This window comes from Pygoscelis adeliae, unplaced genomic scaffold (assembly GCF_000699105.1).
Source record: "Pygoscelis adeliae isolate BGI_AS28 unplaced genomic scaffold, ASM69910v1 Scaffold62, whole genome shotgun sequence".
In the NCBI taxonomy this organism is placed as follows: Eukaryota; Metazoa; Chordata; class Aves; order Sphenisciformes; family Spheniscidae; genus Pygoscelis; species Pygoscelis adeliae.
The window spans coordinates 6,566,692-6,594,652 of NW_008824401.1; the positions used below are offsets into that span (position 1 = coordinate 6,566,692).

Consider the following 27,961-nt stretch of genomic DNA (forward strand, 5'->3'; position numbering starts at 1 on the left):
GCTCTGCTGCGGGACACCCCCTCACTCGCGCCCCTTCACAGGGGAGGCGGGAGAGGCGCAAAACAAAGAAACCTGCCCTCCGGCTACTGTTTATCTCGTCACTGATAGCGTAAGGCAAATACAGGATACCCCCATAAAGTAGTGTTTACATTTCTTCAGCCACTTTGACCCTTTCCTGCAATCCCATGTCCTTTGTGTTATACAAGAGGGTGACTGACCGGCTTTCATCATACTGATAGAGCGTTTAAAACATCCATTGCGGTTTTAGAGATACTGCCTTGACCGGGGCAGGGAGACACCTTTGAAACCGGCGGTCTCCGAACACGTGAGATGGACCCAGCTCTGCCCAGACACCGCTCCGCAGGCTCATCCAACACTCCTCTGCCTCCGGCTGTCCCAGAGCCGGAGAGACTAATGCTTTCTGAGGAGACCACCGATAGTGTGCTTCTCTTACTTAGTTGCACAAGTTGAGGCGCTTGAGGACAAGCCTTCAGAGCACAAACGCTCGGTAACGCTGCCCAACGTTTTAGGTGGTTAGCGCTTTTAGGAGGATCGCGCAATAAAGCCTGATACAAGATACTCCTGAGGGTGTGGGCCAAAAGTACTAAATGAAATATCCAAATCAGTCAGCGCTTACATTTTGTTCTTCATATTCTTCTCTTATTCCTTACCTTAATATTAAGACTTAGCATTGGGAAAAAAAAAAAGCACCTTAGCAATTCAGGCGTGGCTTTTTGCTTGTACTGTTCACATCACAGCTTCCCCTGACAGCGTGAGGACTCACTTATTTTTGTTTTGCATAAAGCATCTGGCATAGTTACTTTTCTATGGTTTCAAATATTATTCTCTACCTTTCGAAAGTCTTGCTAATACGTTATTACAGGTACTGCAAGACCAATTTGATTAGTATATGTAAAGTGCTTTGAACAAAAACAGTGCCATAGCAATGCTAACGAGAAGAGATTATTTTAATTCTTTGGTCTTTGTTTTACTTGCTTCCCCTTGTTTTAGAAGGTGAAGCATGTTTGCATGTTTTCAGCTCACTGTGTATTATATACATCAATTACTTATGTCTAACTCAATAATTATTAAAAACAGCTTCTTTATTAGAATTCTACTTAAAAGCTTCAGAGTGGTGATGGAGCTTTCATTTCAGAACATTTGTTTTGATTTTTGCCTTAAAACTTGATATAAAGGTGTGATTGACTTTACGCAGCTAGGTTCTCTAGTGGGTGCATTCTCCAGAGCATGAAATCTTCCAGTGTTCTCACCGAGTATGTTTGTTTTCAGGTTAACATCACAGGGCAGGAGGTATTACTTGACAAAACAAATATAATAGGATCTTCACTAACTCCTCCCAACTCCCCTGCTTACTTCAGTTACCAGCTGAGTCACTGGCAGAGAGAATAATCTTCTGTGCACTTCTTAAAAAATGCAAGACCAAGTCATTGCAAATTGCTTTAGTAAAAAATTGTTATGGCAGGTTTGTGCCCACTTATGTGGCATTTTCCATTTAAAAGTTTTTCTTCTTGAACCAGTCTCATGGAATATTATCAATGGCTATCAGCATTCATAGACATGTGACTATGCTCTTAAGATGACTAAAGCAAACAAAAACCTCCCTCTTGGCAGGGAAGGAGGGCAGTATTAGTGCAAAAGTTGAGACAATGTATTTGCAGAGAACACTAATCAACTTAAGGAAGCAGCTGAAAGACTTTATTTTCTTCCACACTGCTCAAGTTATTCATTCCTCTTTGCTTTTCTAATGAAAATGCTGTTATTCCTTCTATTGTTTAATCAAACTGTCTGGTAAAGTATACAGCCTTGAGTAGTATCTAGGTTCCTTGTAACTGAAATATTACAGGTTATCTAAATGTCTATTTTTTGGTCTAAAATTGACTTCTGTGTGATCACAGGTCAATGGCACTTCTTTGTTTACTTTTAATTAAAACTGGACAACTACTTTTCTCATCCCTCTCAACCTTAGCTCACAGAGTTAGGTCAACCGCTGCCACCAGAATTAACACTGCCTGATAAAGAAAAGAGGCTGAAGCGGTTGTCAGAGAAAGGTGATGCCCCACAGCATCTCCAGATCCATGAGTACTCTTCATTGACAGCAAAAGGGTTGCCCCATAGCAACTCTACTACATAAGATGAGGGAGGAGCTCTGCACAGGCATGAAAGCATCGACTCCACAGTATGACATGGAAGCGCTGCACTGGCTGGTAGTAGCAAGAGCAGGCAGAGGTGAAGCAATGATATACCCACTAGTAAATCTGCATTTGTCCTGTTCTGCCGAGATGCCTTTGGGTCATTTGTTTCTAAACTAAAAGCATCTTAAATGCAGACGTTGTCTAATCAGATGCAATAGAGGCTCTCCCTGTTTAAACTTGGTTCAATTCAGTTAGACTTCATACTTGTGTAAGTTATACAGCTTGTTATGTAGATTATAAAATAGCTACTTGAAGCTGTTTGCACAGTATAAGCTTTCATCTTCTTTGAGTTTTGTTCTGCTGTCTCAGATTCTGAATAGCAGTTCCTCTGTTATTCTATCTGGCACTTGCTTCTTTTGTCTATTAACTGCAAATGATCACAACAGGAGCTGTAACTCCACAGTGCACATAGAAATAAGGACTATAATGTTACTTGAGAAGTCTCCGACTAGGCAACTGAAGGGATAGTTCTTTAAAAAAGTAAATAAAAATGAGGCATTAATTTCAGCTAATGTGCTCAGGATTAAGCCAATGTAAGTGACAAGTTAGAATACTCTATTAAAGCAGAATAAGATTGATTGCTCAGGAGTACAGATGGGGCATGCTGTACTTGGACTTCGTAAGTTTTGTTGGCCTGTGACCTGTATTCATCTAGGTGAAAAATCAAGGTTTTGATCTACATTAAGTCTTTCCAGCTGGAAATCTTTATGCGAAATCACTTACTTGAATCACTTCTGTGAGTATTTTTTTTTATAGTTTTGAAATTGCATCATGCCTCAAAAGTGAAAACCTGATTTCTCTTCCCCTTTGCTAATGGTAATAATCAGCTGATTCTGGCTTACTAAGGTGATGCAGGGAGAAGGAACTGACTTCAGCCATTTTCCTTGGTGTTTCCAGAAACTTTTTAAAGCAAGCTAGAGCACAGGCATATTTTAATAAATTATTATACTCTCAATAGAACTCAAACAAATAAGATCCTTTTTCTATCCCCTTTTTTTTAGACTTGCTAACAGATGGCCACCGTATCAAGTATTGACTGTAATTACATTTCAGACTACAAATTTTAGCCTGAACGTGAATTCAATGCAAGAATAATGTAATCTCTGGACAGAGCCCTTCTCTTTACTTAATCAGTAATAACAAGCTAGCTTTATCTTTGCATAGGCAGCACACATACCTGATGCTACTTTGCATTCATGCTCATTTTAACTGATCTTGTTATGGGAAGTCCCTTCATATCTGTTACTCTGACATGTCTCTCCACTTACACTCTCCTTTTTTCCCCATTTCCTGCTTAGGTTTTACATAATGTCAAGTTCTATGTCAGGTTAAGTTGGCTTACACACACTTGCAAAGCATGTGCATATTAAACAGCATTTAGGATCCACAAGTCAACTCATGTAACATTGGAAAATGTGCCTGGCTTACTGTAAGTCACACAACATTAGGTCCCTGTTCAAAACTTTCAAGTTACTGAAACAGAATTGTAGGGCAGAAAGGGGTAGAGGGATGGTATGCTGAGATACATTGGTAGCATGTAGCAAGTTCCTTCAGATCAGCACAGGTGGTTAGCATATTCCATCACTGGGTCTGGAACTACGTGCCTTTAACGGCAATACGCAGTCTTTACACATTGAAGCCCATTTTTTTTCTCGACAGCCACTGTAGTCTGACTGACTTTTACAGTAAAAGAGTTGTACACTCACCTCCTGTGCCCAGGTTTTTCATTTGCATAACTATTGCAAATAGGTTCCTGTTGCATGTTTATTCTTCATGTCACTGGTTGACTGCCTACATTTCTGTTTAGATAATAAAACTATCAAAATCCCTATGACTTATGTAGCTAGAATCTCAGGCGGCTTCTGCTAAAGTATTTTGGTTAAAAGACTGTAGAGCTTTTCTTTTTTTTTTACTAATTCTTCAGGCTTTCAAATTGAATAGAAGAAATTCTGACTTAGAATCCAGACTTAATTGTAAATGTGAGTTGACTGTGTCCCTGGGAGTTGTGGAAAGATAAAACACAGTTTAGACAATGACATGCAGAAATATAATTTGACATGCCAAGAAAAAGATACAAGATTGACTGGTACACCCAGTAATGAAAGATGTTAAGCTTAAATTACCATCCTATAATTTTCTGCTTTGAATACGTGACTGTGTGCACACTAAGAAAGTATCTTCCAGGCAAGAGCATTTGACCTCATTAAGACAGAACTGTTGTTCCTCAATTGCCTGTACATGTTGCATATGGAAGCGAATCTGTAGTAAACCCCATGTTTTTTAACAGGGCGAAAACTACTGCACATGAAGATGAAAGAAAACCAGTTTTAAGAGTACGATTACCAAAATCCTATGTTCAGAAGCACACAGTCCACAAGATCCAGTTGTTTGATCTTTTCTTATTGAATACAGTAGCAAAACCTATTCCAAAATAGCCCTTTTCCAATAGGTCTTCAAGTTAAGAGGGTCCTAATGTCTAATCTCCTTCTAAAGAGCATTATTTTAATTCTGTCATTTACAGTCACATTAAAATCTAGGGCTTTATTCATATAGGCAGAATTTCTGAATGCAAATGCACTTTGAACAATGTATAGGGCAAAAGTCACTTGAGGACAACTCCTGTTCTGTAATCCCTGAATCAGATCTACCAATTAATGATCAGCCTCACCGATTTTCTCATCTGATATTAGGGGGCATGCAAGTCATCACTGCCATGTCAAGTCAAAATCCAGAATTCACCTTCTTCTTCCTTCCAACAACAGTTCATGTCAGCTTGAATTACATACACAAACTCAAAGCCTTACTCTGTGGTAACAGGTCAGGTTTATTTTTCTGCTGTGAGCTGTTTTAATAAAAAGATTGGCATGCTAATTCAGGCCTTCAAGTCCCTATTAGTTAAGGGCCTCTGGGTAGTGCTTTCTTGGCCCTCTGGGGGGAGGGGAAGCAAGCAAGCAGTTTGGCTACTACAGCGTAGATCTCAACTATGCTGAAATGTTTGGCTTTGCCAGCTCTCTTATTATACAGCTTGTTTGTGCAAGTCACAGCAAAACCAGACTCGGCTTGTACTAAGGAAATAGCACAATATTTTCATAGTGTGATGTTATTGCCTGATAACCATCAAGAGGAGGTACAAAACAATGGCAGTGAAAATGAAACAATGAGGAGCAGACGAGAGTGGACAAATTCTGAAATTCAGAAATAGATGAAATACCACGTTACTCTTCTGGGATTAAAAGCACCTCACATTTTCATGGCCTCCTCAAGGGAACCCTTTTCAACTCTTTCCTATCGCTATTACCAAAGCTAAATCACACAAGCCTCTCTACAGACTGAGGGTTTTCCTTTGAAATTTGCTGAAAACTTTAGCAAAGACAGCTTTAGATCAGTTTGCACCCTTCTTTACTCTTTCTGGGCACAATGTTATTTTGCATTTTGCCAGCATTCTTAGATGGCACCATTGTTAAGGGAACCTCCAGGCATACTAAAACTCCTAAGAGACAAACCAGCTCCTGGCAGTGCATTGCCTTCATGGTAGCTCTTTGGGATAGTGTATGTTCTGGCATCATATAGTTTCTTTGATCGAATAATTCTCCCAACACTTCTTGCATGGTGACTCTCTCCTTGAGAGACAGCTCATCATTTCATACTGTACTCCTTGCCTGCTGGGTTTCTTGAGGCTGTGGGGATGTCTAGGGGAAGAGGAAGCTTCTCCAAACCTGGTTAACAACATAAAGATTTGTATTGACTCTGCACCAATGAATTGTGGTTCACATACGAAAATCCCTTCTCCCAACTTTTTTTGATACTTAGAACACCGATAGAATTGTTAGAATAATCCTGTCTGACCTGCTTCAGGTTTCAGAGGCTTTTCATCTGGTCTCTTAAAAGACTGCATTTCCTCTGAGAAGAGGAGAGTGACAGAAGTAACTGCTGAAGGAACTAATTTCCAAAGAGCTTATTCCAAATCTGGGAAGATTCCTTTATTCCATTAAAATCCTTTCATTATCAAGAAGACAGCAACTGAAAAAAAAAAGAACACATTTATATTTTCTGCTTTACATCTGAATTTGAAAGTGCAAGATGGCTTCTTCAGCTTTAAAAATGGCTACTACAATTAGTCCCTTTGCTAACAATTTCAAAAGAATGGCAGAAGATTGGCTTTGTTCCCAAGATGAAGATGAATCATATTGTTAGGACAGTGTGAGGTGCCACCAAAGGCAGAATGCTGTAGCAGTGGTTGTTTTGTAGGGCTGGGGATTGGGTTTCCTCCTTGATGTGGTTCATACCCTCTTCAGTAGACATGAGTATCAATCCGGCACTTACTGCTTGGGAGTTTGTTATTAGAGCTCCTGTTCTGCAAGCTTCACTTTTCCAAATCTCTGCCTGCTGGCAGAGGCCAGTTACAATCCAGTCAGACTGCCTCTAGAACACACCTTGAAAGCCTGCCCATACTGGGCGGGGGAGAGACTATGAGAGAGACTATGACAGAGAGAGAAGTGGGGTGGGGGCGCAGCTCTCTATCACTAGAAGAAAGCAAAACAATTCCAATGGGCTAGTTTCTGCTCCCACTGTATGTTCCTTGGCTTGCTAGGGACTTAAATTGTCTCAGCACAGGCGTGTTGCCAACATGGTCAAAGACTGCTTAGCCTTCTGCAGTGAAATGAATCTTGCTCTAACAAACTATGTCCTGTTGCAGCACTTTTCCTGCTGTTCTACAATCTGATGTTGAGGTTATCAACATCACATTCACACTTCCTCCTTTCATACAGATCTTTTCATAGACCTGCCAAAAAGTATTTGACATTAATCTTCCCTTGGATACCCATGCACACCAGTGCCATCACCGTAGGAGAAACCTTGACACAAGGAACCAGTGACTAATGCCACTCTGTCTTAAGGATTTAAGTAGAATTCTGCCTTGAACTCATCTGCAGAGTCATAGGCACTGTCTAGACTTTCTTTGATGCCAGCTTCTGATACTCTTCCTTTGAAACTTTGACTCATTAGCGTTTGACACTTGTTCTTGCCTGTTACTGTCTCCTGTTCCTTCTTTCTGAAATGGTAAGATGGGACTTTTTGTTATGGAGGAATCAAAACTAAATCTGAACAACTTCTGATATTCCTTCTTTCCATAGAAAGACTGGAAATCAAGTAATAGAAAAAGGTGAGAAAAAACCTAAGTAGTCATAACAATTTTTTTCTAGATTTTACTAGGAGGGGATATAGTGAATCTCGTGAAGACAGTTCTAAACAACTGCTGATATTAACTCATTGTCAGGGAAGGCAAAGGCTCCAGTTATTTAAAAGCATCTCTCTTTTGAAAGACAAAAAGGGCAACAGCTCTTGTAGCTGAGACCAAGATATACAGGTTAGTCAAGAGGACCACGGGCCTTTAAGCAGGTATGTGGGAACAGTGTGTACAACACAGAAAACCTAATTGTTCCTTCTCTTCCAGGATTTTACAGTAAGATAACTGTTATGTATGTTTTTCTATTTTCTCCAGATCAATCATTTTAGTAGCAAAGGTAGCGTGGGGTTTATGGGGTAGGTGATGATTATATACTTGCAGTTGATGCCCAAAGACAGTGATGGCATAAACACTGAGTTTGGCACTAGCAGAGATCTGGATGGTATCAATGCTAATAAGCTACAACATTATTTACAATAAACCTGACACACACACCAAAAAGGTCTGTTACCTTTGTTGTAAAGGCTGTACCACTATAAAAACTCCAAAGGTATGTTATGAAATGCAGTGTACTTTTCAGCATTTCACTAACCAAAGCAGCAACTATTTTTTATTGCAGATCACAATAGTATCTGTGTGCAAAAAACATCTAATTTGTCTAACGTATTGTTTTGTTTGTTCTGTTTTTAATCTGGTAGAATGGGGTGTTTCTGTTTCATCTTATTGCTGAGAACTGCTATGTTTTTTCAGACTAACTTAAGGCATCCCTTATTCTTTAACAAATTTGTATTTGTGCAAATCTAGTGAGACTGATTCAGTTTGCTGTAACAAGGACCCAATGCAACCAAAATCTGTGAGAATTTTTCTTAATTTCACACAAACTGAATTTGTTCTCCTTCTACATGTATCTTTCTTTTCCTGCTTATTTGTAAATTAGAATGAAACAATGTTGTGCTATCAGTGGACCCCAGATAGCTTGAAGAGAACCTAATTCTAGCTGTTTGCATTTCTCATAAATTGCTAAACTTCACCCTCAGATACCTGTAATCTTTATCTGGCATCTCTATTCCTAATTCTTTATTTAAGGTTGAAATACAACTCTTATTTAGGCACTCACTTAGATCAGCAAACATAAATGACTTGATGAAGTCAGTGTGTCACTTTCTATTATTTTAAGTGAACGTTTTTTTCAATTCCTGCTAAATTTAAGGCCATACAAAATTGACCCTTTTGAGTCAGGATCACATAAGTCCAATTGTCTTGTTTTAATGCCATTTCTAACTACCTATTTAATTTCAAAAGAAAAATGTAAATGCTATCAGTTATATGATGGACTGGATCTGTAGTGGGGATTTGAATCACATTATCACATATCCTCTCAGCCATATTATGCAGCTATAAACCTCCAAATCTTGGCATACCTGGGAATTTGTATCCCTGGTGACTACTAATATTTTGGTCATTGTTATCTTTGCACATCTGGGTTCCGGTCTGTCATTGAAGTCCAACACATAATCCATGGTAGAAAACCAAAATTAGTTAAGGCTCGCCAGCCGCATATTCTGTATCCAAAGCCAATAACTTACTGCAAATACATGGGCCAGGAAGAGGCTTTGTGAGTTCAGTCCACAGCCAGAGCAGGTTGTTACATGTAATTTTGTACAGAAAACTAATCAGTCTAATTTTGCAGTTTATTAGTCCACATGAAAATTCTGTCACTGTTAGAAGGCCTCCCTACTATCTCTCATACTTAAATATACATTATAAAAGCTATAAATTTGTTTTTGCCTACCTCATTTATTCTTCTTGTAATGTTGGCCTTTACTTTCAGTTAATCTTTTTTATTTAAATCAATGGTGTTTTTTTCTACCAATCAGTTCCTTGCCTTTTTTTCCCTTATTTTATTTTGCTTTTTAAAAAGCTGTGATTGCTAATCAACATTCATCAACTGTTTTCCCTCTGTTCTCATAATGTATTCAGTTCCTCACAGGAAAAATGTCTGCCTGTTCAGATTTCAGAGATTAGGAAGCTTTTAAATATCATGGTGATTATTTAGCACTTCTGCTGTTTATCATGTAAAGCCTCACTATGATATACTTCGTAAAACATCTGTATATGGAAAAGTGGGGTCATCACACAATGAATATTTAATCTAAATAGAAAATAAATAAGCAAGCAGTATCTTTACTCTTTTTACTCTAAAACGTACTAAAGGTCTCGAGGTTTCTTTTGTTGGTGGATTTCTCAGATGTCCTCAAATCTTTTTAGCTTCTTGACTGATCCATCCCTCCCTAAGGTGTATCAAACAAGTTGCTCTAATACTGACAATTCAAAATGCCGCTTTTTCATCTTTCCTACTTCAATGTGTAGTTTCCAGGCAAGTCAATCTCTTACTTGCAGCTAGCAGAAAAAAAAAGCCAGCCTATCATTTAAAAACGTGTCACAGTCAGCATCGTTTCTATAAAGCATTTAAGATATACTGGCAGTATAAGAAATGCATTAAGCTGTACATTAAACACTCTGTCTGTTCTGAGATTAGGCACTGTTTAGTTACAACCATATGACAGATACCAAAAAAGAGGAATTCTTTATCATCTACTTCAGCCCTAACAATACATTGTGAATTATCTCTTTTTAGGGAATCAAAAAACCTTTTACTGAAGTAATTAAAGCCAACATTGGAGATGCACATGCAATGGGACAGAGGCCAATCACCTTCCTCCGTCAGGTAAGAATATTATAAAACATTATTCTTTATTTTTTATTAGATTACCAAGCATGCCTTAAAATCTGTCTGATCTTTGTATTAGTATAAATGATTCCCTCGATGCATTTAGACTTAAAATAGTTCTTTTGTAAAGAATTACAAATTTTGATTTCTGAGACGAAGTCCTATACCTTGCTTGCTGAGTGTCCTCTTTCAACACAGTAGCTTTCCTTACTTTTCAGATCATTCCCCATCCGTACTTTCTCCTGCCACTTCTCCTATGTTATCAGTCAGCACATTCATTATCAATAATGCACTTCAAAAAAGAAAGTGGTTGTCTTCAAAGAAAAAAGCAAATGCCTTTCTTCATCTGACAGTATACTTTAAGATCTGCATGCAGTTGGGTGCAACTAGTTGTACTGTTGCTGATTTTGCACGTTTTACTTCTGGGCAAGCTAATTGGTAGGTTAACTTTTAGGAAAGACTACAACAGAATCCACATCTGTACATTATTCCTAAAGAACAAGCAAGGTTTAAAACTAGTGTTACGCTATTTACTGAGCATCCCTTACACAAACATGTAAAATCCTCAGTCTATAATAATGTAAATTCAGAGCAAACTGAAGCCGTATCAAACTGGGGGTCCAGGTGATGAGGTTATAGAGTTGAGCTATACAGCAAACTGTCAGCAAAATAGGAAGACCAGAGCTTCTTACAAATTATTCAGATCCAATGTTATTAAAGAAAATACTGGATAAATGGGAAATCCTTTCTCCCCATGACTGTGTGTTCACATGGATTAGTTCTTTAGTCATTGTCCCACAGGATGACAACAGCCTATCCATAGTACACCATGTAAGCGTAAAAAATGAGAGACTGGAACAAATTAAGCTGATCTCAAGCAAGACCTCTAGATTCTGTGTGTCTTACATTCCTTCATAAACTTAATTCTGCTAGGTCATGTTTCTACTTTTACTATGTTCTATATTACCACTTCTTTTTTAATTAAAAATTTCCCACAAATTCAAATTAGTAATAACTATAAGTTATTTTTGGGAAGGATTATTAGAACATGCAACTGGGACTTCAGAATTTGATCATATTTCTCAGTTCTGCTCCATATTTAAACTCCTGATTTCTTGTCAATAAAGTGGGCTAGTAACACATGAAGAGTGGAGGATAGAGCTGTTTAGAGATAACATATGAATAATTAACTGTGTTTTACTGTGTTTGCACTATGCATAGCTCACCTGGACTCCAATCTTCATGGTCCATAATACAAATGGTTAATAATTCTGTAACTGTGTTTATCAGCAGAACTTGGAATCCGATAAGATTTCTTCACTTCTGTAAGCACTACCCTTAAAAAACCAACTGCAAACTCTTCATCAATAAATCTTTGTTTTAAATTAGCTAGTATTTGTGATCTTCATTTCCAAGGAAAGTTAATAGTAATATTACCAACTTAAAATAACCATTGAGAAGTGGCCAATTTACATTTTCTTGGAACTCTAGGTAGTGGCACTGTGTACATACCCAAACCTGTTGGACAGCCCAAGTTTTCCAGAAGATGCCAAAAAGCGAGCCAGACGGATCTTGCAGGGTTGTGGAGGAAACAGCTTAGGTAAGAGTCTGTTTCAGTTGCTCCTGTTGTATTAGAATCAACAAAGGTAGTTTCAATATCTGCAGTGCTGAAATTTCTTAATCATGTTTTATATGATTACAAGTCAAATGGGAGATGGCCTAGGGCAAAATGATAGGGGGAGAGTTCACGATGTGGCCTACTGATAAGCAGTGACTGATAGTGCAAATTTTTGATGAGACTTGTCACAGAAGAGGACAAGATGAGGATTATACAGTTATGGAGCCCTCACCACAATAACATCCGGGCATAACCCTAAACAGAATGCTGAGCTTTTTTGTATTAGAAAGTAAGTGGCAGAGAGTACTAGTGAAGCTTTGTTACTGTTCTTATGACATCTGTTAATCCTGGGCTCTGACAGCTATGTCTCCTGCTAAGCCTAGGTGGGGCTGTTTACAATTTTATCATCTCTAAATGTTTCTCTGCCAAGGAGTCTACTGTCCCTGTAATGATGGTATCAACAAACAATGTATGTCCATCTCAGCTGATCCAGTTCACAGTCCTGTATCTTAATTTTGAGCCATCAGTCCAAGTATGTTTGTCAGGATATGAACTGGGGTATCAGAAATTCAGGTACCAAGGTCATAATGCTCTGCAAAGGGAAAGCTACACAGCTGAAAGGTGGTAGCTTTTTACTTAGCCAAGATAGTTTTAACTGAAGATGTCAAAGCCCTATTTCTTCAAGGTAAAATAACCCTTGAAAGAACTAAAGAACTCTGTTCTTCAACCACTGTTCCTGCAAGAGTATACATGTAATATACACATAAATAAGTACAGACTTTGCATATTCAGTAGAGAGGAAATGGAAGAGACAAATTCTTTATCATCTAGCAACTGTACTGCCTACTTGTACCCGGGAAATGCCACTAGAATTTCTACTCTGCAGATAGTGTTACAGCTGCTGGGTACAGCAAAGAATCTGGCACACTTAATTACCTTCTTTCAGGTAGGCTAACAGTGACGTTTCAGAGTACGTATTAGAGTAATTGGCGTATTTCTTAATCTTTGTGATTGCAGTGCCTATTTGCACTGATGTATTTTGAGAGTAGATACTGTGAAACTTAATAAACAAAAGCTACATAGTGGTTACGTTAGCAGTATTTCAGCCTTGGACTATTCCTAACAACACAGCCTAATACAGAATGTATTTTATCTTCACCTTTTTTGCATTGGTTTTGTTTCTATATGTAGAACATTAAAAATACATTTGTCAAAACTGAGAAGTTCCTCTAGCTCCATGAATTCCTTTCCTGGCTTACTTTAGAACAATTATTCCACGTAGTACTAGTTGTCATGTAAGAGTTACGGGGGATACATTTGAATTTTGCCTCAATCTTTCTTTGTAGTGATTTTCAAATTCAGGGACATGGTAAGAGTTCTCAGAATGCTGGGTCTTGGCCCCATGCTGGATTGAAATGAAAGGAGTTCAGCCTTGCATGATATTTCAGAAATAGTTGACTCTGTACAAAATCCCCTTTTCAGCAGAAGATCACATATTTCAAGTAATTTGCGTTAGCTCAGTAGACGCAAAGTAGGAAGTAGGCCGGAAACAGTTGCAATATTCAAATAAGGTGATCATTCTGAATACACCCTTTAATTTCAGTGGATGTGCAGCTGAAGGGAAGTTACTCCTATCAGTAGTCTGACAACTTACTGCTGTTCTCTTCATGGCTGAGAAGAAGAAATTGGCTTTCTTGGGAAAAAGCAAAGGTCAAAACCTGATCCCTCCATGTAGCTTTAAGTGCTGTGTTGTGTTCTAATAAAACCTTATTTTCAAAAAATTTGTCAGTCCAACACAGAAGTGACTTCACTACATATGGTCAAGCTATTTGAAGCATTATATCCACATCTATACTGGCCTATTTAAATGTATTAATTGCAAAGTTAATATGAATGTCTTGACCTCTGGATATGAACTAGAATAACCTCATTTCCAATGAATGTTCATTTGGCAAAACCCTACTCACAGTATTCAGTTTTGCTACTCCCAGACCATGTATGAAGGCTCAGATATGTCCTGAACTTCTGTTGTGTTCAAATACTCTGGGACTCCTTTGACATCACTTACTTTGCATGTGGGATAACTGTCATATCTTTCCAGGCAGTTGAGAAATTCACCCCACTCCTATATAGAAAAATATCTAACATATGCACATGCAGCTTTTTGGGTTGGGCTTATTTATTTGCATCCCACAGTGCAAACAGGTGGGTTCTAGTCAGAGCTATCAGTTGAATACCATTAAGTGTAGAAGACCTGAAAACTGAATTCAGGTCTTCTGTATATCCTCACTGAGTCATGGGACTCAGCCCTCAATGGAGCACCAGACAGAATGACAGCTTAGGTTTGTTCTCCTACTTTAACAGCAGCTTCCTAGCTGTGGCCCAAGACTCATTTATAGACCCAATATAACTTTTAGTCCTGTAAAAGTAAACGCTTAGGACATCAGGGAACTTTGTGCCCTGAATTACCATTTTGTCCCATGCAATTGTGCAGTACTTGCAAAGGTTCTTTGTCTTTATAAATTATGCTTTTGCAGAAGTATTATCAGGCAGACTACTAGCATATAACTGAGTGATGAGAGTTGAGTCAGGCACAATTATTCCACTCCACCCAACAAGCAAAGAAGATTCTGCAGCTTCATGACAGTATTCTAAATCAGATGTACACTTGTCACTTCATTGTCTATCAGTCTTAGGCTTCATAGCTTGAATCCATTCCTCACCTTGGTTTAGGCTTATTTTTACTCTTTATTTGTTGCACATGCTCAGCAATGATGCACACAGACATCTAACTTCTTACTTTATTTAAGATTATTAGTTGTGCTCTGTAAACCGCACGAGGCTCATAGATTGGGGTGATCCTAGGTGTTTCTGCTACAAGTAACTGCAAAGCGGTTGTGGGAGATGCTGTGGGGGGAGAGAGAAGCAGTTTAGGATTTTGGGGTTTCAGACTGTGGGAGAAAATGGTATTATATTATTTTCATATTGCAAATAGAAATCTTATTTTTGTCATGGATTTGAAGAAGTTATTTTTCTTTCTATTGCACATGCTACCTCTGTTCCTTGTTCCCGTTACTTAAATAGGTGTTGGTTGACATTCTTAAGTGGTTTTCAATATAAAGCAAGCAACTGGGAGATAGTAAAGATGGGATTGCTGTCCCAGTTTGCAAAGTAGCCTTTAAATCCTACTTTTTACCAATCCAGTATATTATTTTTGTATTTTAGTGATACTTGTTATATTTGCCTAATTCCAAATGAATTCTTTTGCTCTATGAACAAACCAACTCCCTTTCCTACTCCTTTGAAATAAAAAACCAATCCTGGGGATCCAAATCCCTCACATATACAAACAACTTCATACAATACTAGCTCAGGAGTTTTGCTAGCAAACAGAAAATCTGATGTTCATTGTACTCAGTTCTCATCTCATTCTCTATTTTTCACAGGATCTTACAGTGCCAGTCAAGGTATAAATTGCATCCGTGAAGATGTTGCTTCATATATCGAAAGAAGGGATGGAGGGGTTCCTGCAGATCCAGATAACATATATCTTACCACTGGGGCAAGTGATGGTATTGCTGTAAGTGTTAAAATTAAACCTCTTTCTTCTTGGTATAAACTATAATTTATCAGTTACCTTTGGAAATACAGAACTCTGTTGAACATCTGGTTTCACAAACTCCTGTGAGTTTGATCTAACAGATATTGAAGTCACATTAAGTGGATATCCAATACACCCAATTATGTTAAGATGCCAGCTAAGAAACAGGCGCACGGAGACAGAGTCTCTTAATATACATTAACTTGTACCTTTTGTAAAGGTAGTATAAACTACATAGGTGCCTAAATATAAATTTAGGAGATTCATACAATTCAGACTAAATAACGGTGTCCTCAGTGGTTAAGATACATAAGCACTGAAGATTAGAGGGTATGAATCAGTGGCAGAGAGAAGAGGGAATGACCTCGGAGGTGAGAAGTCCCAGCAGCTCTTCTTCCTAGTAAACTCTCTGCTAGTGCAGACTAATGCCAATGAAAATCCCAAAGATCTATTTCAGTAGCCAGCTTGTTTGGGAAAAACTTCAGGTTTTGGCTTCAACCAAGGTTCAAAGATGGTCCTCAGTTAAGACAGTTATTCCTGTCTCTATTAGATTTTTCCTTTACACAGACACATTTACTGATACTACAACAACCAGCAGTTCTTTGCTTTTATTAAGGCAGCCTTTTATAGCTTGTTTGTAAAAGTTTTTTTTAAAATGACATCTAGTGGCAGAGTTCAGAATGACAATGTTCTGACACAAACAGTTCTCCAGATGTCTTTAGTGAATTGGCTTTCCAGAGTTTATGATGCCAAGTGTTATACTGGCAGCTTGTCAGGAACGGCAGCGTAGCATATCAAATCTGTACCATGCTTATTTGATTTCACCAGTGATGAAAAGTCAGCAGTACAATGAGTCTCATTATTTGGCACTTCCAAGGATAAAACAACTGTTGTTTCATAACTTGGGGGACAGAGGGTGTTAAAGAGTTTTTAAATTTGCATTTGGTCCTGATTATACATTTTGGATGCTTGGTATTTTTAAACTAGTGGTGGGTACAAAATTATGTTGATTATAAATCATTAGCTTAGCAGCTAAGTTAGTATGTGATGAGAGGCACAGAAAGGCAGATTTTGTTCTAGAACCAACGAGAAACTTAAAGGATACTGCTGTTATATCTGAAGAGATATTTTTGGTTTTACACTATCAATTACCTGTTGATAAGGATGCCTGCTTTGATTGCATCTGTACTTCAGAGTTCTCCCTTGATTATGAAGGCAAGAAATCCCTCCACTTCCTGCACCAAATGCACTCTTTTATTTAATTCACATGTAAAAAGCCTACACATAGACACACGCAGACACATAGACACACGCAGACACACAGCCATTGGGCACAGGTAAATCCTCTGGACTGACCTTAGCACAAGCATTACATTTCTGTCTGTATCTTCTGGGCATAAACTACTTATGATACAGTAGATTTCCATCCCAAGACATGCAGACTTTTGGTCTCTTCTATTACTTGAAAATGAAACCATAATGCGAGTCTCAAGCTTTGTTCCCACCTGGCCACAGTTGCTCCTAATCTAAACCAGGTCTCTGTTCCAAAGGGGAACCTCCAGAGGCCTCAGTTCTAATTTCTGGTTTTATTTATTGGTGTCTTGTGTTTAGTGAGATAAAACGAGTGGAAGGCAACAAGCAACAACTAGCTGAGGCTTCTTTGCTTGCTGTGCAACTGGGCACAGTAGAAAAATCATGATCTTGATATTCCTGTTTCCAGCCTCCCCTCTAGTCTTGTGCTCAGAATGTTTTTCCTAAATTTTGCAGTTGATCAGACATGAAGCTTTAGAAGCCATGACATGCAGAGGAATTCCATTAAGCTTAGACCATCCTCACTCAGCCAGTAACTTAACTTGACATAAATAAATGCCCTTTGATATAAGAAAATGACTGTATGCTTCTAGAATAGAAATCTACCTTAACTCTAGATCTTTTAAGAAGGAAGATCAGTAACTTATTCTAGAGTATACTATTAATTCTGGTGTGTGACTTTTTTTTTTTTTAATTCCTACTTCTTCCCCAGACAATTTTAAAGATCCTGGTCTCAGGAGGCGGAAAATCCCGAACAGGAGTGATGATCCCTATACCACAATATCCCTTATATTCAGCAGCCATATCTGAACTAGATGCTATCCAGGTGAACTACTATTTGGATGAAGAAAATTGCTGGGCTCTAGATGTGAATGAACTTCGCCGTTCCTTGAATGAAGCTAAGGCATATTGCAATCCAAAAGTCCTCTGCATCATCAACCCCGGAAATCCCACAGGTCTATAGCAATTTTGTTTAACGGATGGGTTTTAAGACCAATTCCCGCCCCCCCGCCCCTTCATTCATTTGACATTGCAGGCAAATCCTAAATACATATCAAGTATGTAAAGCTGAATTCTAGAGATCAGTGCTCTAAGTAGGACAGTATGTCATACTTTTAGAAACTTATTTTCAGTATCGTGGAACTCCAGGGATTTGGGAAGAGAGGAGGGAGCAGGTTCACTTCACTGGATCCCATTTGAAGCCACTGTTTCCACTGAACTTTTGCAGACTTGTGGAATGACTTTCAGTCACTTTTGGTCTTTATGAAAGATCTTGTCTCTGACATGGTCTGTAGCCTCTTGCCTCTGAGAGGCAATGACTACAGATACACTCTGAACTCAGTGGCAACCACTGCCTCCCCCAGAAGAATTTAGGTTTTTGAGTAGTTGAGGCGGATTAGTGAGAAACTAGCTCCCACTTAACCATCATGCGAGTATTTCAAATGATCAGTTATAGACAGAGTACTCTTAATAAGTTATTGATTGATTACTGTATCTCACACTTCCTTTGCTTGAGATGGACTAAGTTACCTTGAACCATAATTCCTCCAAAAATGTTCCTTAATTTCACACTTAGTGAATTGAATTCTAAAATTCAATCGCACTTTTCTGAGAAAGAGGGCTATCTTATTGAAAAGCTAGTGGTCTAACTAGGTCTGGGTGAAAAAAATTTGTGTATATATGCTCCACTAACTTTCTTTTTGCTTTAAAAATCAAACTATAGGACAAGTGCAAAACAGAAAGTGCATTGAAGATGTGATACACTTTGCTTGGGAAGAGAAACTTTTTCTTCTGGCTGATGAGGTAATGGAATATTCTGTTCTCTCAAAAGCACAGCTAAGAGTGTGCATATGAGGTGTAATTTTGTTCCATGTGTGGTATTGGTATTTTTTAAGTACAGGGAACAGATTCTCTGTTATCATATTAAGACATGAACAAACATGCAAGATTCTTAATATCAGAGGAGTAATAAGAGAGGTGGCTTGATCCGGATTTGAACTAGAGAGAAAGTGTAGGGGACACAAGCAAGGAGACACAAGGAGGGACTTTGCTAGAACTGACTTAAAAACCTATGTGATACTCAGACCTCTTCAAATGAAAGAAACAGAAGGAAAATCGATTTAAATATACAAGTAAAGGTTAAATTATACAAAGAAGCTCACTGTTCTTCCAAAGGCTAAAGTGTTAAGTATGGCCACATGAGAGACAATGTATCATTACAGTAACTATTACTTAACAAAGAACCTTGTGTCTTCTAACGGCTTTAAGTTTTGAGTGTTACTACTGTTTCTTCAGTTCAGATCTGGCTTTCTAAAAGGCCATCTTTTATCCTTAGTTGGGGGAACAGAGCACATTAATGTCTTCTGACTGTTCAGGTTTACCAGGACAATGTGTACTCAGAAGGATGCCAGTTTCATTCTTTCAAAAAGATTCTGTATGAGATGGGACCGGAGTACTATAACAATGTTGAGCTGGCCTCTTTTCACTCCACCTCTAAGGGATACATGGGCGAGTAAGTCTGCTTTAGTTTTTTTTTAATTTCACCCTCCTCATTACTCTGGTTGGACAGCTGTTTCATGTTAGTGACCTGAAGGTAATCCACTGTCTTCTATTAACTAAAAACTGTTAAGAAAAGGAAAGCAAGCATTTAAAGCACAGAGTAATGGATTAACTCAGTGGTTTTCAAAGTACCAAATAATAAGTGTATTTATTTTAGACACCCAATGCTACAGTTCCACAAAGGTGAAATCCTACAGTCCTAAACCGGACCTGTGATAAAGGAAAATACTGTCTCCAACATTCAAGGGAACAGCTCAAGAATCACTGGGATGTTTGATACTACAAATGTTTGGGTTTGGTTATTTTAGGGAGGAAGAGATGGAAGAAAAAGAATTTTCTGATTAAATGAATGCTGCTACAGCCATATGCTCTTGTTCCGAAGAGCAAACAATCAAAGTTAATTGTTAACTTGCCTAACAGGGAAGCTGTATGTACACGATTTTCTCTGTATGGGATACTAGGGCTTAATGACATATCGTTTGGTTCCATCTTAAAACATTATCAGTATAGCAGCTGTTTCAACAACCTGTATGCTACATATTGTAAGATCCTCATTAATTGTCTTTCCACTTCTGCAGTTATTTTCATTGCTTTTCCAGTATTTATACACTTGAGGTTAACCGATCTTTTCTGTTCACTTTAATCACAGATGTGGCTACAGAGGAGGTTACATGGAGGTCATTAACTTGCACCCAGAAATTAAAGGACAGCTTGTTAAGCTGCTTTCTGTTCGCCTTTGTCCTCCAGTCTCAGGACAAGCAGCAATGGATATTGTAGTGAATCCTCCAATACCTGGAGAAGAATCTTATTCACAGTTCATAAAGGTCAGCAATAACATGCTTGTTCTTTTATGCATTTCCTAAACCTATCCTAAGTTTTGTGGACTCAAAATATGCAGAGACCAGACTTCTCTCCTTTCTTCTCAGACAATCTTGTAATAACACCAATTTACAGAACTATGCAGGGTATTTTAAATTAACTCAACATGACTACCTTTAAAAATATTTTTATTCCTTTTATGGTTCCTTTGTTTAGGAGCCAAAAAAAGCTAAGATGACATTATCAAATCATCTTTCTTGCTGATAAATTCAACTTTTCTCCTGAGTTTAGCATGACAAAAGAATTACTAAATAAGATTTGCTTTTACTAAAATCTAAACAGGAATGTAAGTTCAAATACAATTATAAAATCAGCCTTGTTCTTAAGTATCCAGTGCCTCTATATACTGAACAACATGGTATTCTGTATTAAAGTAGACATATAGTTTCTCACTTGTAAAAATGAAACTGAATCTGGCTTAAGAAATTACAGTATTGAGTCAGACCAAAGATTCAGCTAACATGGTCTCCAAAAATATGCTCAGAAGGAAGAATGTAAGAAGAGGGCATGCAGATAGAGACTTCTGCAGGTTATTCTCTATCTACAACACTTTGTAGTTGTATCCTGCTAATGCCTTTTTGCATTGCTGTCTTTAAGAGTATGACTGGAATTAGGAACATCATTTGCTCTAATAGCTCAGCAAAGCCCTAAAATTGCTGAGTTCAGGGAAGGCTTCTTGAAGCATCAGTTTTCTCTGGTGTTTTTATTGCCACAAATATGTCAAACTGAACACCTTCCTTTTAAACAGGAGAAGGAGTCTGTTTTGAACAATCTTGCCAAAAAAGCCAAACTAACAGAAGACATGTTTAACAAGGTACCAGGAATTCACTGCAATCCACTTCAAGGAGCTATGTATGCTTTCCCACGGATCTTTATTCCTTCCAAAGCCATTGAGGAAGCAAAGGTCAGTCAGTCATTTTTACCCCAATCCATTTTAACCCTCACACACTTGTGCCTGCCACTTCGAATGATGAATTTTTATTCCAGAGATAGAGTAAGCTCATGTAGTTACAAAAGCAGTACTTCATGGACTACGTATGATCTTAAATATAACATGACCTTTATTTTAAGAGAGGAGAACAAAACAGAGCATTTCATCACAGTGGTAACGCTTCCAGGTTGAGAATGTTACCCAAGGACGTTAGTGTTAAATAGATTAAGTCATAGGGTGGGCAAATAGCTGGACCTGTGCAAATTCCAAATTGCTGCCCGTGCCCGGGTTAGGTAGGCCAGCACGTGCGACAGGGATTCTGAACGGCAGTGTACTATTGACCCTGGAGAAGAAGCCCCATTCAGCAAGTGTGGGAAAGAGGGAGGGAGGTTTCCTTACAGATTTTACTTCTGTACAATACCTTTTTGTATTTGGGTCAGTAAGCTATATTACTAAATGATAAGTCTTTCTGTTCCTAACTAAAGCTCTATTACCTAATGTGTAATATTCATTTTTTAAAGGGAATTTTATCAGCATAGCTAAGGACAAAAATAGGGCTGTTTTTCAGCTGGTTATGTGATTAGGCATATAACCTGCATGTATTTAAGAACTTCCATAGTTATTAATCAGGGGACTTTCTAGTCGGCAGATAATTTGGGGAAAAAAATAGTAACTGCCAACGGAACTGGAACACACAGCTCTCAAATTAATTTCATCTTGTCAAATGTCAGTGGCTTAGATTTTTGTAAGTATAATTTTGAGACTTTTGACAAAAAGTTACAAGCAAGTCAAGGAGAAAAACAAAAATATCTAAAACCTTTCTTTGAAGCGAGTGTTTTGTGTAGCTTCTGCAGCCTTGTTCCTCCATGAAGTACTGTTATTGAACTCACAGTGTGAACTATCCCATTACCAATTGTTCTTCATCTTCTTTAGTAAATAGAATAAGAAACTAGTAATGTAAGATAAGGTTCCAGGAAGAAAAGCAATCATTAAATTCTATATATTTGGAATATTTTGACTTCAATAATTCCAAAACATCCATTCCCTTAGGCTCATAAAATGGCACCTGATATGTTCTATTGCATGAAACTTCTGGAAGAGACTGGAATATGTGTTGTACCTGGAAGTGGATTCGGCCAAAGAGAAGGAAGCTACCATTTCAGGTACAGTTTCTGTTTGTTTAAAATCAAACGAACTGTAATAAGCTAAGTACCATCCCAGAACTTTCTCTTCTGATTAAATATAAGGATTTTTATTTCAGCTTATGTTGTCTCGCTTTCTACCAGACATTTTCTGGGGACTGACAGCTAGGTTAAAGACCTGATCTGCTACACGAGCTATTCAGGTTTTTACGGTGTTTTCACAGCTTGCTGACATAGTTTTATTCTATTTTTATACACTGACATTTGAAATGCCTTCTCCACAAATACAAACAATAATAATAGCTTATACTCTAATCTTAAAGTTGGCTAAGGCATTACAAAAATTGCCCTGCTTTCTTCCGGGGGGAGGGGGAATTAAGCAGTGTTTCCATATGGAGAAACTGCGTGAAAGATGGAGTATCTTCCGTATAAATCTGCTCTTTAAACACGCTGAATAACTCTTCGCTTTACCAAAACAAGATGTTGGACTAAATCTAATACCAAAACTGTGAACAGAAACTCTATTGCTCTTGCTTCCAATAAACAGCACTTTACTCCAGCTGAGCCACTGATAGCTAGAATTTATCATGGAATTTAGTCTTGTTTGGTCTGAAGCAACATAACAGAGGGTACCTTTAGCCATGCTAGTTCTGCAACACAGATAGCTGGGTTAGATATCTGGGTGCATGCAGCTCCAGGAAAAAGCTAGTGTGAGTCCATTCCTGTACCAGTGTGGGAAAAACATTTTGTTCTGTAATTCTTGCATACAGTCTTGCATACATACTCAACGTGATTTTTAGATTATGCAGAAGAAGGAAAAAAGGGACTAAAAACTGCAGGGTGGGATGTTGCATTGCTTTAATGCTTCTGAATTAAGTTTTCAGTTCAAAAAGAAATGTACATTTACTCATAACTGCCCGCCCCTAAAGCTCAAAGAAATGAGTATAATTTGGTGTAACTGCCCCAAAAATGGAAACTGAGTTGCTGTTATGTCTTACTGATAACCTTCTTTATCACTCAACAGAAAATAACAATTCTTGAATTCCTATATATTAACCAATTGAAACAAATTGCTCTAGTTTAATAGTATAGTTCAATTACAGCAAAAATGCAGAAAATAAGAGAATCACATCAGAACAGCTATTAAACTTAACACATTACCAGCTGAGATTAATCAAGATCTGTGCAAAGATCACAGTTTAGTTTGTTTTGAAGATAATGTGGGTTGGTTTTTTTCTTCCTCTCAATATTATTTTTCAGAATGACCATTCTTCCTCCAGTAGAGAAGCTGAAGATCGTACTGGAGAAAGTGAAAGACTTCCACATAAAGTTTCTTGAAAAATATGCATGAAACTACCGTGGCTTTTTCCCCTCATCCTCCCCTTCAAGGCGAATGCAGAAAATGAGCAAAGATGTGCTGAGAATGTGCTGTTCATCTAATTTAACTAAATTCAAAATAGACAGAACCAATCTCAGATACTCCTACAACTTATTGGACTATTAAATTTAATGTCTGGTATAGAAGACATTGTTACACCAACTGTTTTTTTAAGGGGAAGGGGAGAATGTGAAGAAAGTGGTGGAAGAAAGAGTCAGTAAATGATTTTGTGCCTTGATTGGAAGCTACAATTGTGAACTTTTGACTCAGTAGGTTGAGGAAGGGAGTTGCTCATTAAAATTACTACTGTTGCGTGGTTTTTTTTACAAAACAGAAATGCCAAGAGCAATTGTTTAGCTAGGAACATGCTTCCCATCTTAAAATTCTACTAAACAAAAATTCAAAAGCCTATGTTATAGTATTGTTTGGTTTAGTATTTTTTGTAGTTGTAAAGTATGAAGTGTTCTCCAAATCTGATTAAGCGTGTAGGTACAGCGTGCTTATTTAAAAAAAAATCTTTGGCAGGTGTGTGCAGATACCGCTGAACTTCTGTTAAAAAGAAATCCTGCCATCACAGCATAATGTGAGTGGAATATACAGTTTTGATCAGAAGAGTGAACGTGGGGTCTGCTTGAACCCTGTTTTTATGAAACGGAAACATAACGAGGAATATTAGCTTCTTATTCATATGCTATTCAACACATTATTCCAGCATAAGACGAGGGCACTGAAGACTTCCTCCCGTAACAACTCCAGGAGTCTCCTGTTAACTCCTATCTTTTATATACACAGAACAAGTTACTGTCTCAAAGCAGCTGTGAGTACTGTCAATCCTTTCAAGTAGGGTAAAACACAACACTATTTCAGAATCGCTTTATCTATGGAGAACATTTGTTTGGAACCATGTGACTGAAAGACCCATTAGCTGGCCAAAATCCAGCTTGAACTGGCAAGGACTAACAAATGTTGTTACCAGGAGAAATGCTGGGGGTGGTTTCTAATGAAGGAAAAGGTATTTAAAGGAAGATGTCTTGCACCAAGCATAAAGATAATGATAGTACAGCTCACTCTTAAATCTTCCACAGTCATACTGCTGGCTGAATGATCCCGAGTGCTTATTAAAACCCAGCTAAACCAGGTTGCTATCTAGCAGTACAGCTGTATTACTCTACTAATCTATGCTAGTTTCCCTGCACAAAGAAAGAAGGCTTCGGTTTCTCTAGAGTTGGAAGCTGGACAGCTGCTAGCACTGATAAAGGACTGAAGGAACGCAGCTTCCAGTATTCAGCCATGAAAGCCATTAGCATTTGTCAGGCTTAGGCTTAGCATTACGAAGTTTATTCATTAAGAATATCTCATTTAATCTAGTCATTAATTTTAAGTTATTATTTAGAAGTAAACTCATTTTAATGTCTACTAGCACTTTGTTAGGCTGTCTTTGTAGCTGGTTCAACATCCTATGCTGATCCAGGTTACTAAAGCCAAGGGCTAGAGAATCACCGTATGGATAAAGCATGTGCCAATCTATTATGTGTGGAAGGCAAGAGATGTTGCCAGTAACTGTCCTTGCAACAGCAGCTACTAGTCTATGACATAGCATTAGCAGTTGGTGTACTTCTCACAGTTCCTTACTGAAGTCTGTGAGAAGAATTTAGTACTTCTCAGTCACCTGCCAGTGGTCACAGGTTCATAAAGGAAAATGGCACGCTGCTACACGAAGTTACTATGAAGGCTTGGAGAAAAAAAAACCTACACTTTTATCCTTGGAGAAATGGACTTCTTGGAGGACAGCAGACTGAGAACACTTACGTTGCTACTATCCATTAATAAATACAACCTTTTATCTATTAGCACTCTCCACTTGGCATCCTTAATATGCACTAACAAAACAAATCCAGGAAGCAAAACCGTAGTAAGAGCTCAGAATATTGATGTAAAAATAAGACAAACAGCACTTTCCTATCCTAGGAACGTGTCCAAATCAGATCTGGCTTTGGACTTGTAATGCAGTGTAGGTTGAAGCTAAGATCTAACAATGGGAGTTAGAATATTTTTTTATATTTTTGTAACTACAGCTTTTTCATGGGGTAGTATTTGTAATCTAATAAGTCAATAGATTTTATATTTGCACCTGATACTTCTGGAAAAAAATGCAAAGGTTTACAAGTTTCTAATGATAATTTACAGGTGTGAAAGGCTTTTTGTTTTAAGTCAGGACAGCAATTCTTACACTTTTAAATAAAAATATAATGGCATAAACTGAGTTTTTTCTAAACACTCTATTATGGTGCCTTTTATGTTTCTGACATTATAAGGGATAACAATTTGTCCTTGATGCATCTCATATGGAAGGGTGGTGATTTCTATTGTCCATCCACAATATTTGTACGTACTGTGATAAGGTTAATGTGCATTTTCCTGTAAAGCTAAGAAAAGAGGCTTATTTTCAATGTCTTTGAAATATTTCATTAATAACAGACAATCCTTACGTTCAAATGCATGCTTCTAGGTTTAATTTTCCTACAGGTGCTCCTTATAATGGTACTTCAGATGCATGAGACTTCCAAATAATAAAGCACATGTTAAAAAAAGAAGTAATAGTTCTCCATTTCCTATGTCACTGAAGCAACACATGCTGGATTGCACTATGAGGCATTTAACTTTATGTTCAAACTAGTATTTACTTTAATCCATGTACCAGATCACTAATTTCTGCATCACTCCAATTTAAGGACTTGAAATTTCTCAAACTTGTTACCACAGAACTATTCCCTACCAACACAGAACTGTACATACGGATGTTCTTAGGCATATTTTATGCTCATAATTAATCATCTTTTTATGTAAGGAGTTGTAACCAGGAGTTAAGCAAGCCAGAATTCTTTCTTCATAGAGAGGATCAATCAGTCAGTTAAAGCTGATCAACTGTGGCCTGAAAGCTTTGATGAGGGGTTTGTTTGCTATTGTCGGTTGTTTCCTTTTTAAAAAACTTCTTACACGGCTCATATGAGATTAAACTTACAGAGCAACTCAATCTTGTCTTTTTGCAGTGACACCTCAGAATGACTTCGGTGCTGTTTGTTTGGCAATTCAAAAGACAATGAAGTTTAGGGAAAGGGAAGCTAGCCCTGCTTCCCTAAACATATATGCATATGCCAGCACCACTAAAAAAAAGCAAAAGCAGGCTATTCTCTTCTTTGTATCACCTATTTTAGTGTTTTCTGGAGCAGAAATATTTACCTGGTTTTTCGGGCGAACAGGTTGTTTGTTTTACAAACAAGAACACGGTCTGATATAAAATGGTTATATTATGAATTGTCAGATTTTTACAGCTTTTTTGAGCGACGTAGGCTGTCCCATCTGGATCAGCAGATAAGGATACTGTGCCAGGTGCATATGATACAGAAAAAGCTATTAACTTCATAGAGCTTGCAACATCAACTACATACACTGTGTGAAAACCACTAGTGTTTTAAAATATTATCTAAATTCCTTTTTACACAGTTCCTTTGTCAATAAAGAATACAGGTTTGATCATTTGTACAAAACCTAAGATACTCATACCTCTGGTGTGATTTTTTATTTGGATGCATGTAAGATTCTGCAAGGAATTCTACTTTTAAAGATACGGCTTTGAATGTTTTTATACATTCAATACTATGTGTAGTCATGCCTTTCTAACGTTCCACATTATTACATGTTTATTAAATACTCTCTTCACCTGATTAGAATTTACACAACCTGTAGCCATTTGCATCAGGCAGAACAGGTTATTCACTTTGCTAGCTTTGAAGCATTGCATATTCTGCACACTAAACAGCAGTAAAATAGCTAAAACCAAACCTCAGCTCTGAGATAGGGTCCTTCCTATACAGCAAAAAGGTTTCCCAGTACCTGTCCAAACCCTGGCAGCACAACCGCTGCCTGCCCCAGGCCCTGGGCCTGCGTTCGACACCCTCCGGCGCCGGTTACTACTCACCCCCGGGATGAAAGGGGTCATCTGCCCTACCACAGCTCCTCATGTGCCGAGGTCAGCAGCAGCTGCTTCAAAGCAATTAACAAAAAAGCACAATTAATTTTGTTCCACCAGGCCAAAGCGCGTGTGCGTGTGGATATACGTAAACCTGCCCTGCTCCTGTCGGGACGCGAGGGCCCCGGCTTTGCGCCTGTCCGGCCGCGCGCGAGCCCATCCCTGGGGCACCGCCGAGACGAGGGACCCCAGGATTCCCACCCTCATCGCTTCCCCGCACCCCCTTCTGAGAGGAGAGGCCGGGGACCCCCGGGGTACCCTCCCCACCACCACCCCGCCAGCTCCCGCCCCCCAGACCGGGGCCTCCCGGGACGCCCCCTCCTCTCACACCCGCAGCCCCTCACAGGGGGCCGGAGCCGCCCGCCCCCCCCGCCCCCGAG

General features: G+C 38.4%; 1 protein-coding gene across 1 annotated transcript in view; it reads left to right on the forward strand.

Moving 5' to 3' along the window:
- GPT2 (glutamic pyruvate transaminase (alanine aminotransferase) 2) overlaps positions 1-26,142 on the forward strand; it is a 26,630-nt gene extending 488 nt beyond the window's left edge. Inside the window, exons 2-11 of the mRNA XM_009320294.1 lie at positions 10,040-10,129; positions 11,624-11,732; positions 15,197-15,330; positions 17,375-17,618; positions 18,386-18,465; positions 19,038-19,174; positions 19,871-20,045; positions 20,849-21,004; positions 22,082-22,194; positions 23,434-26,142. Of these exons, the coding sequence (XP_009318569.1) occupies positions 10,097-10,129; positions 11,624-11,732; positions 15,197-15,330; positions 17,375-17,618; positions 18,386-18,465; positions 19,038-19,174; positions 19,871-20,045; positions 20,849-21,004; positions 22,082-22,194; positions 23,434-23,524 (1,272 nt within the window). The 5' untranslated portion in view covers positions 10,040-10,096 and the 3' untranslated portion in view covers positions 23,525-26,142. The remainder of the gene's footprint in view (positions 1-10,039; positions 10,130-11,623; positions 11,733-15,196; positions 15,331-17,374; positions 17,619-18,385; positions 18,466-19,037; positions 19,175-19,870; positions 20,046-20,848; positions 21,005-22,081; positions 22,195-23,433) is intronic.
- Positions 26,143-27,961: the final 1,819 nt, after the last annotated feature.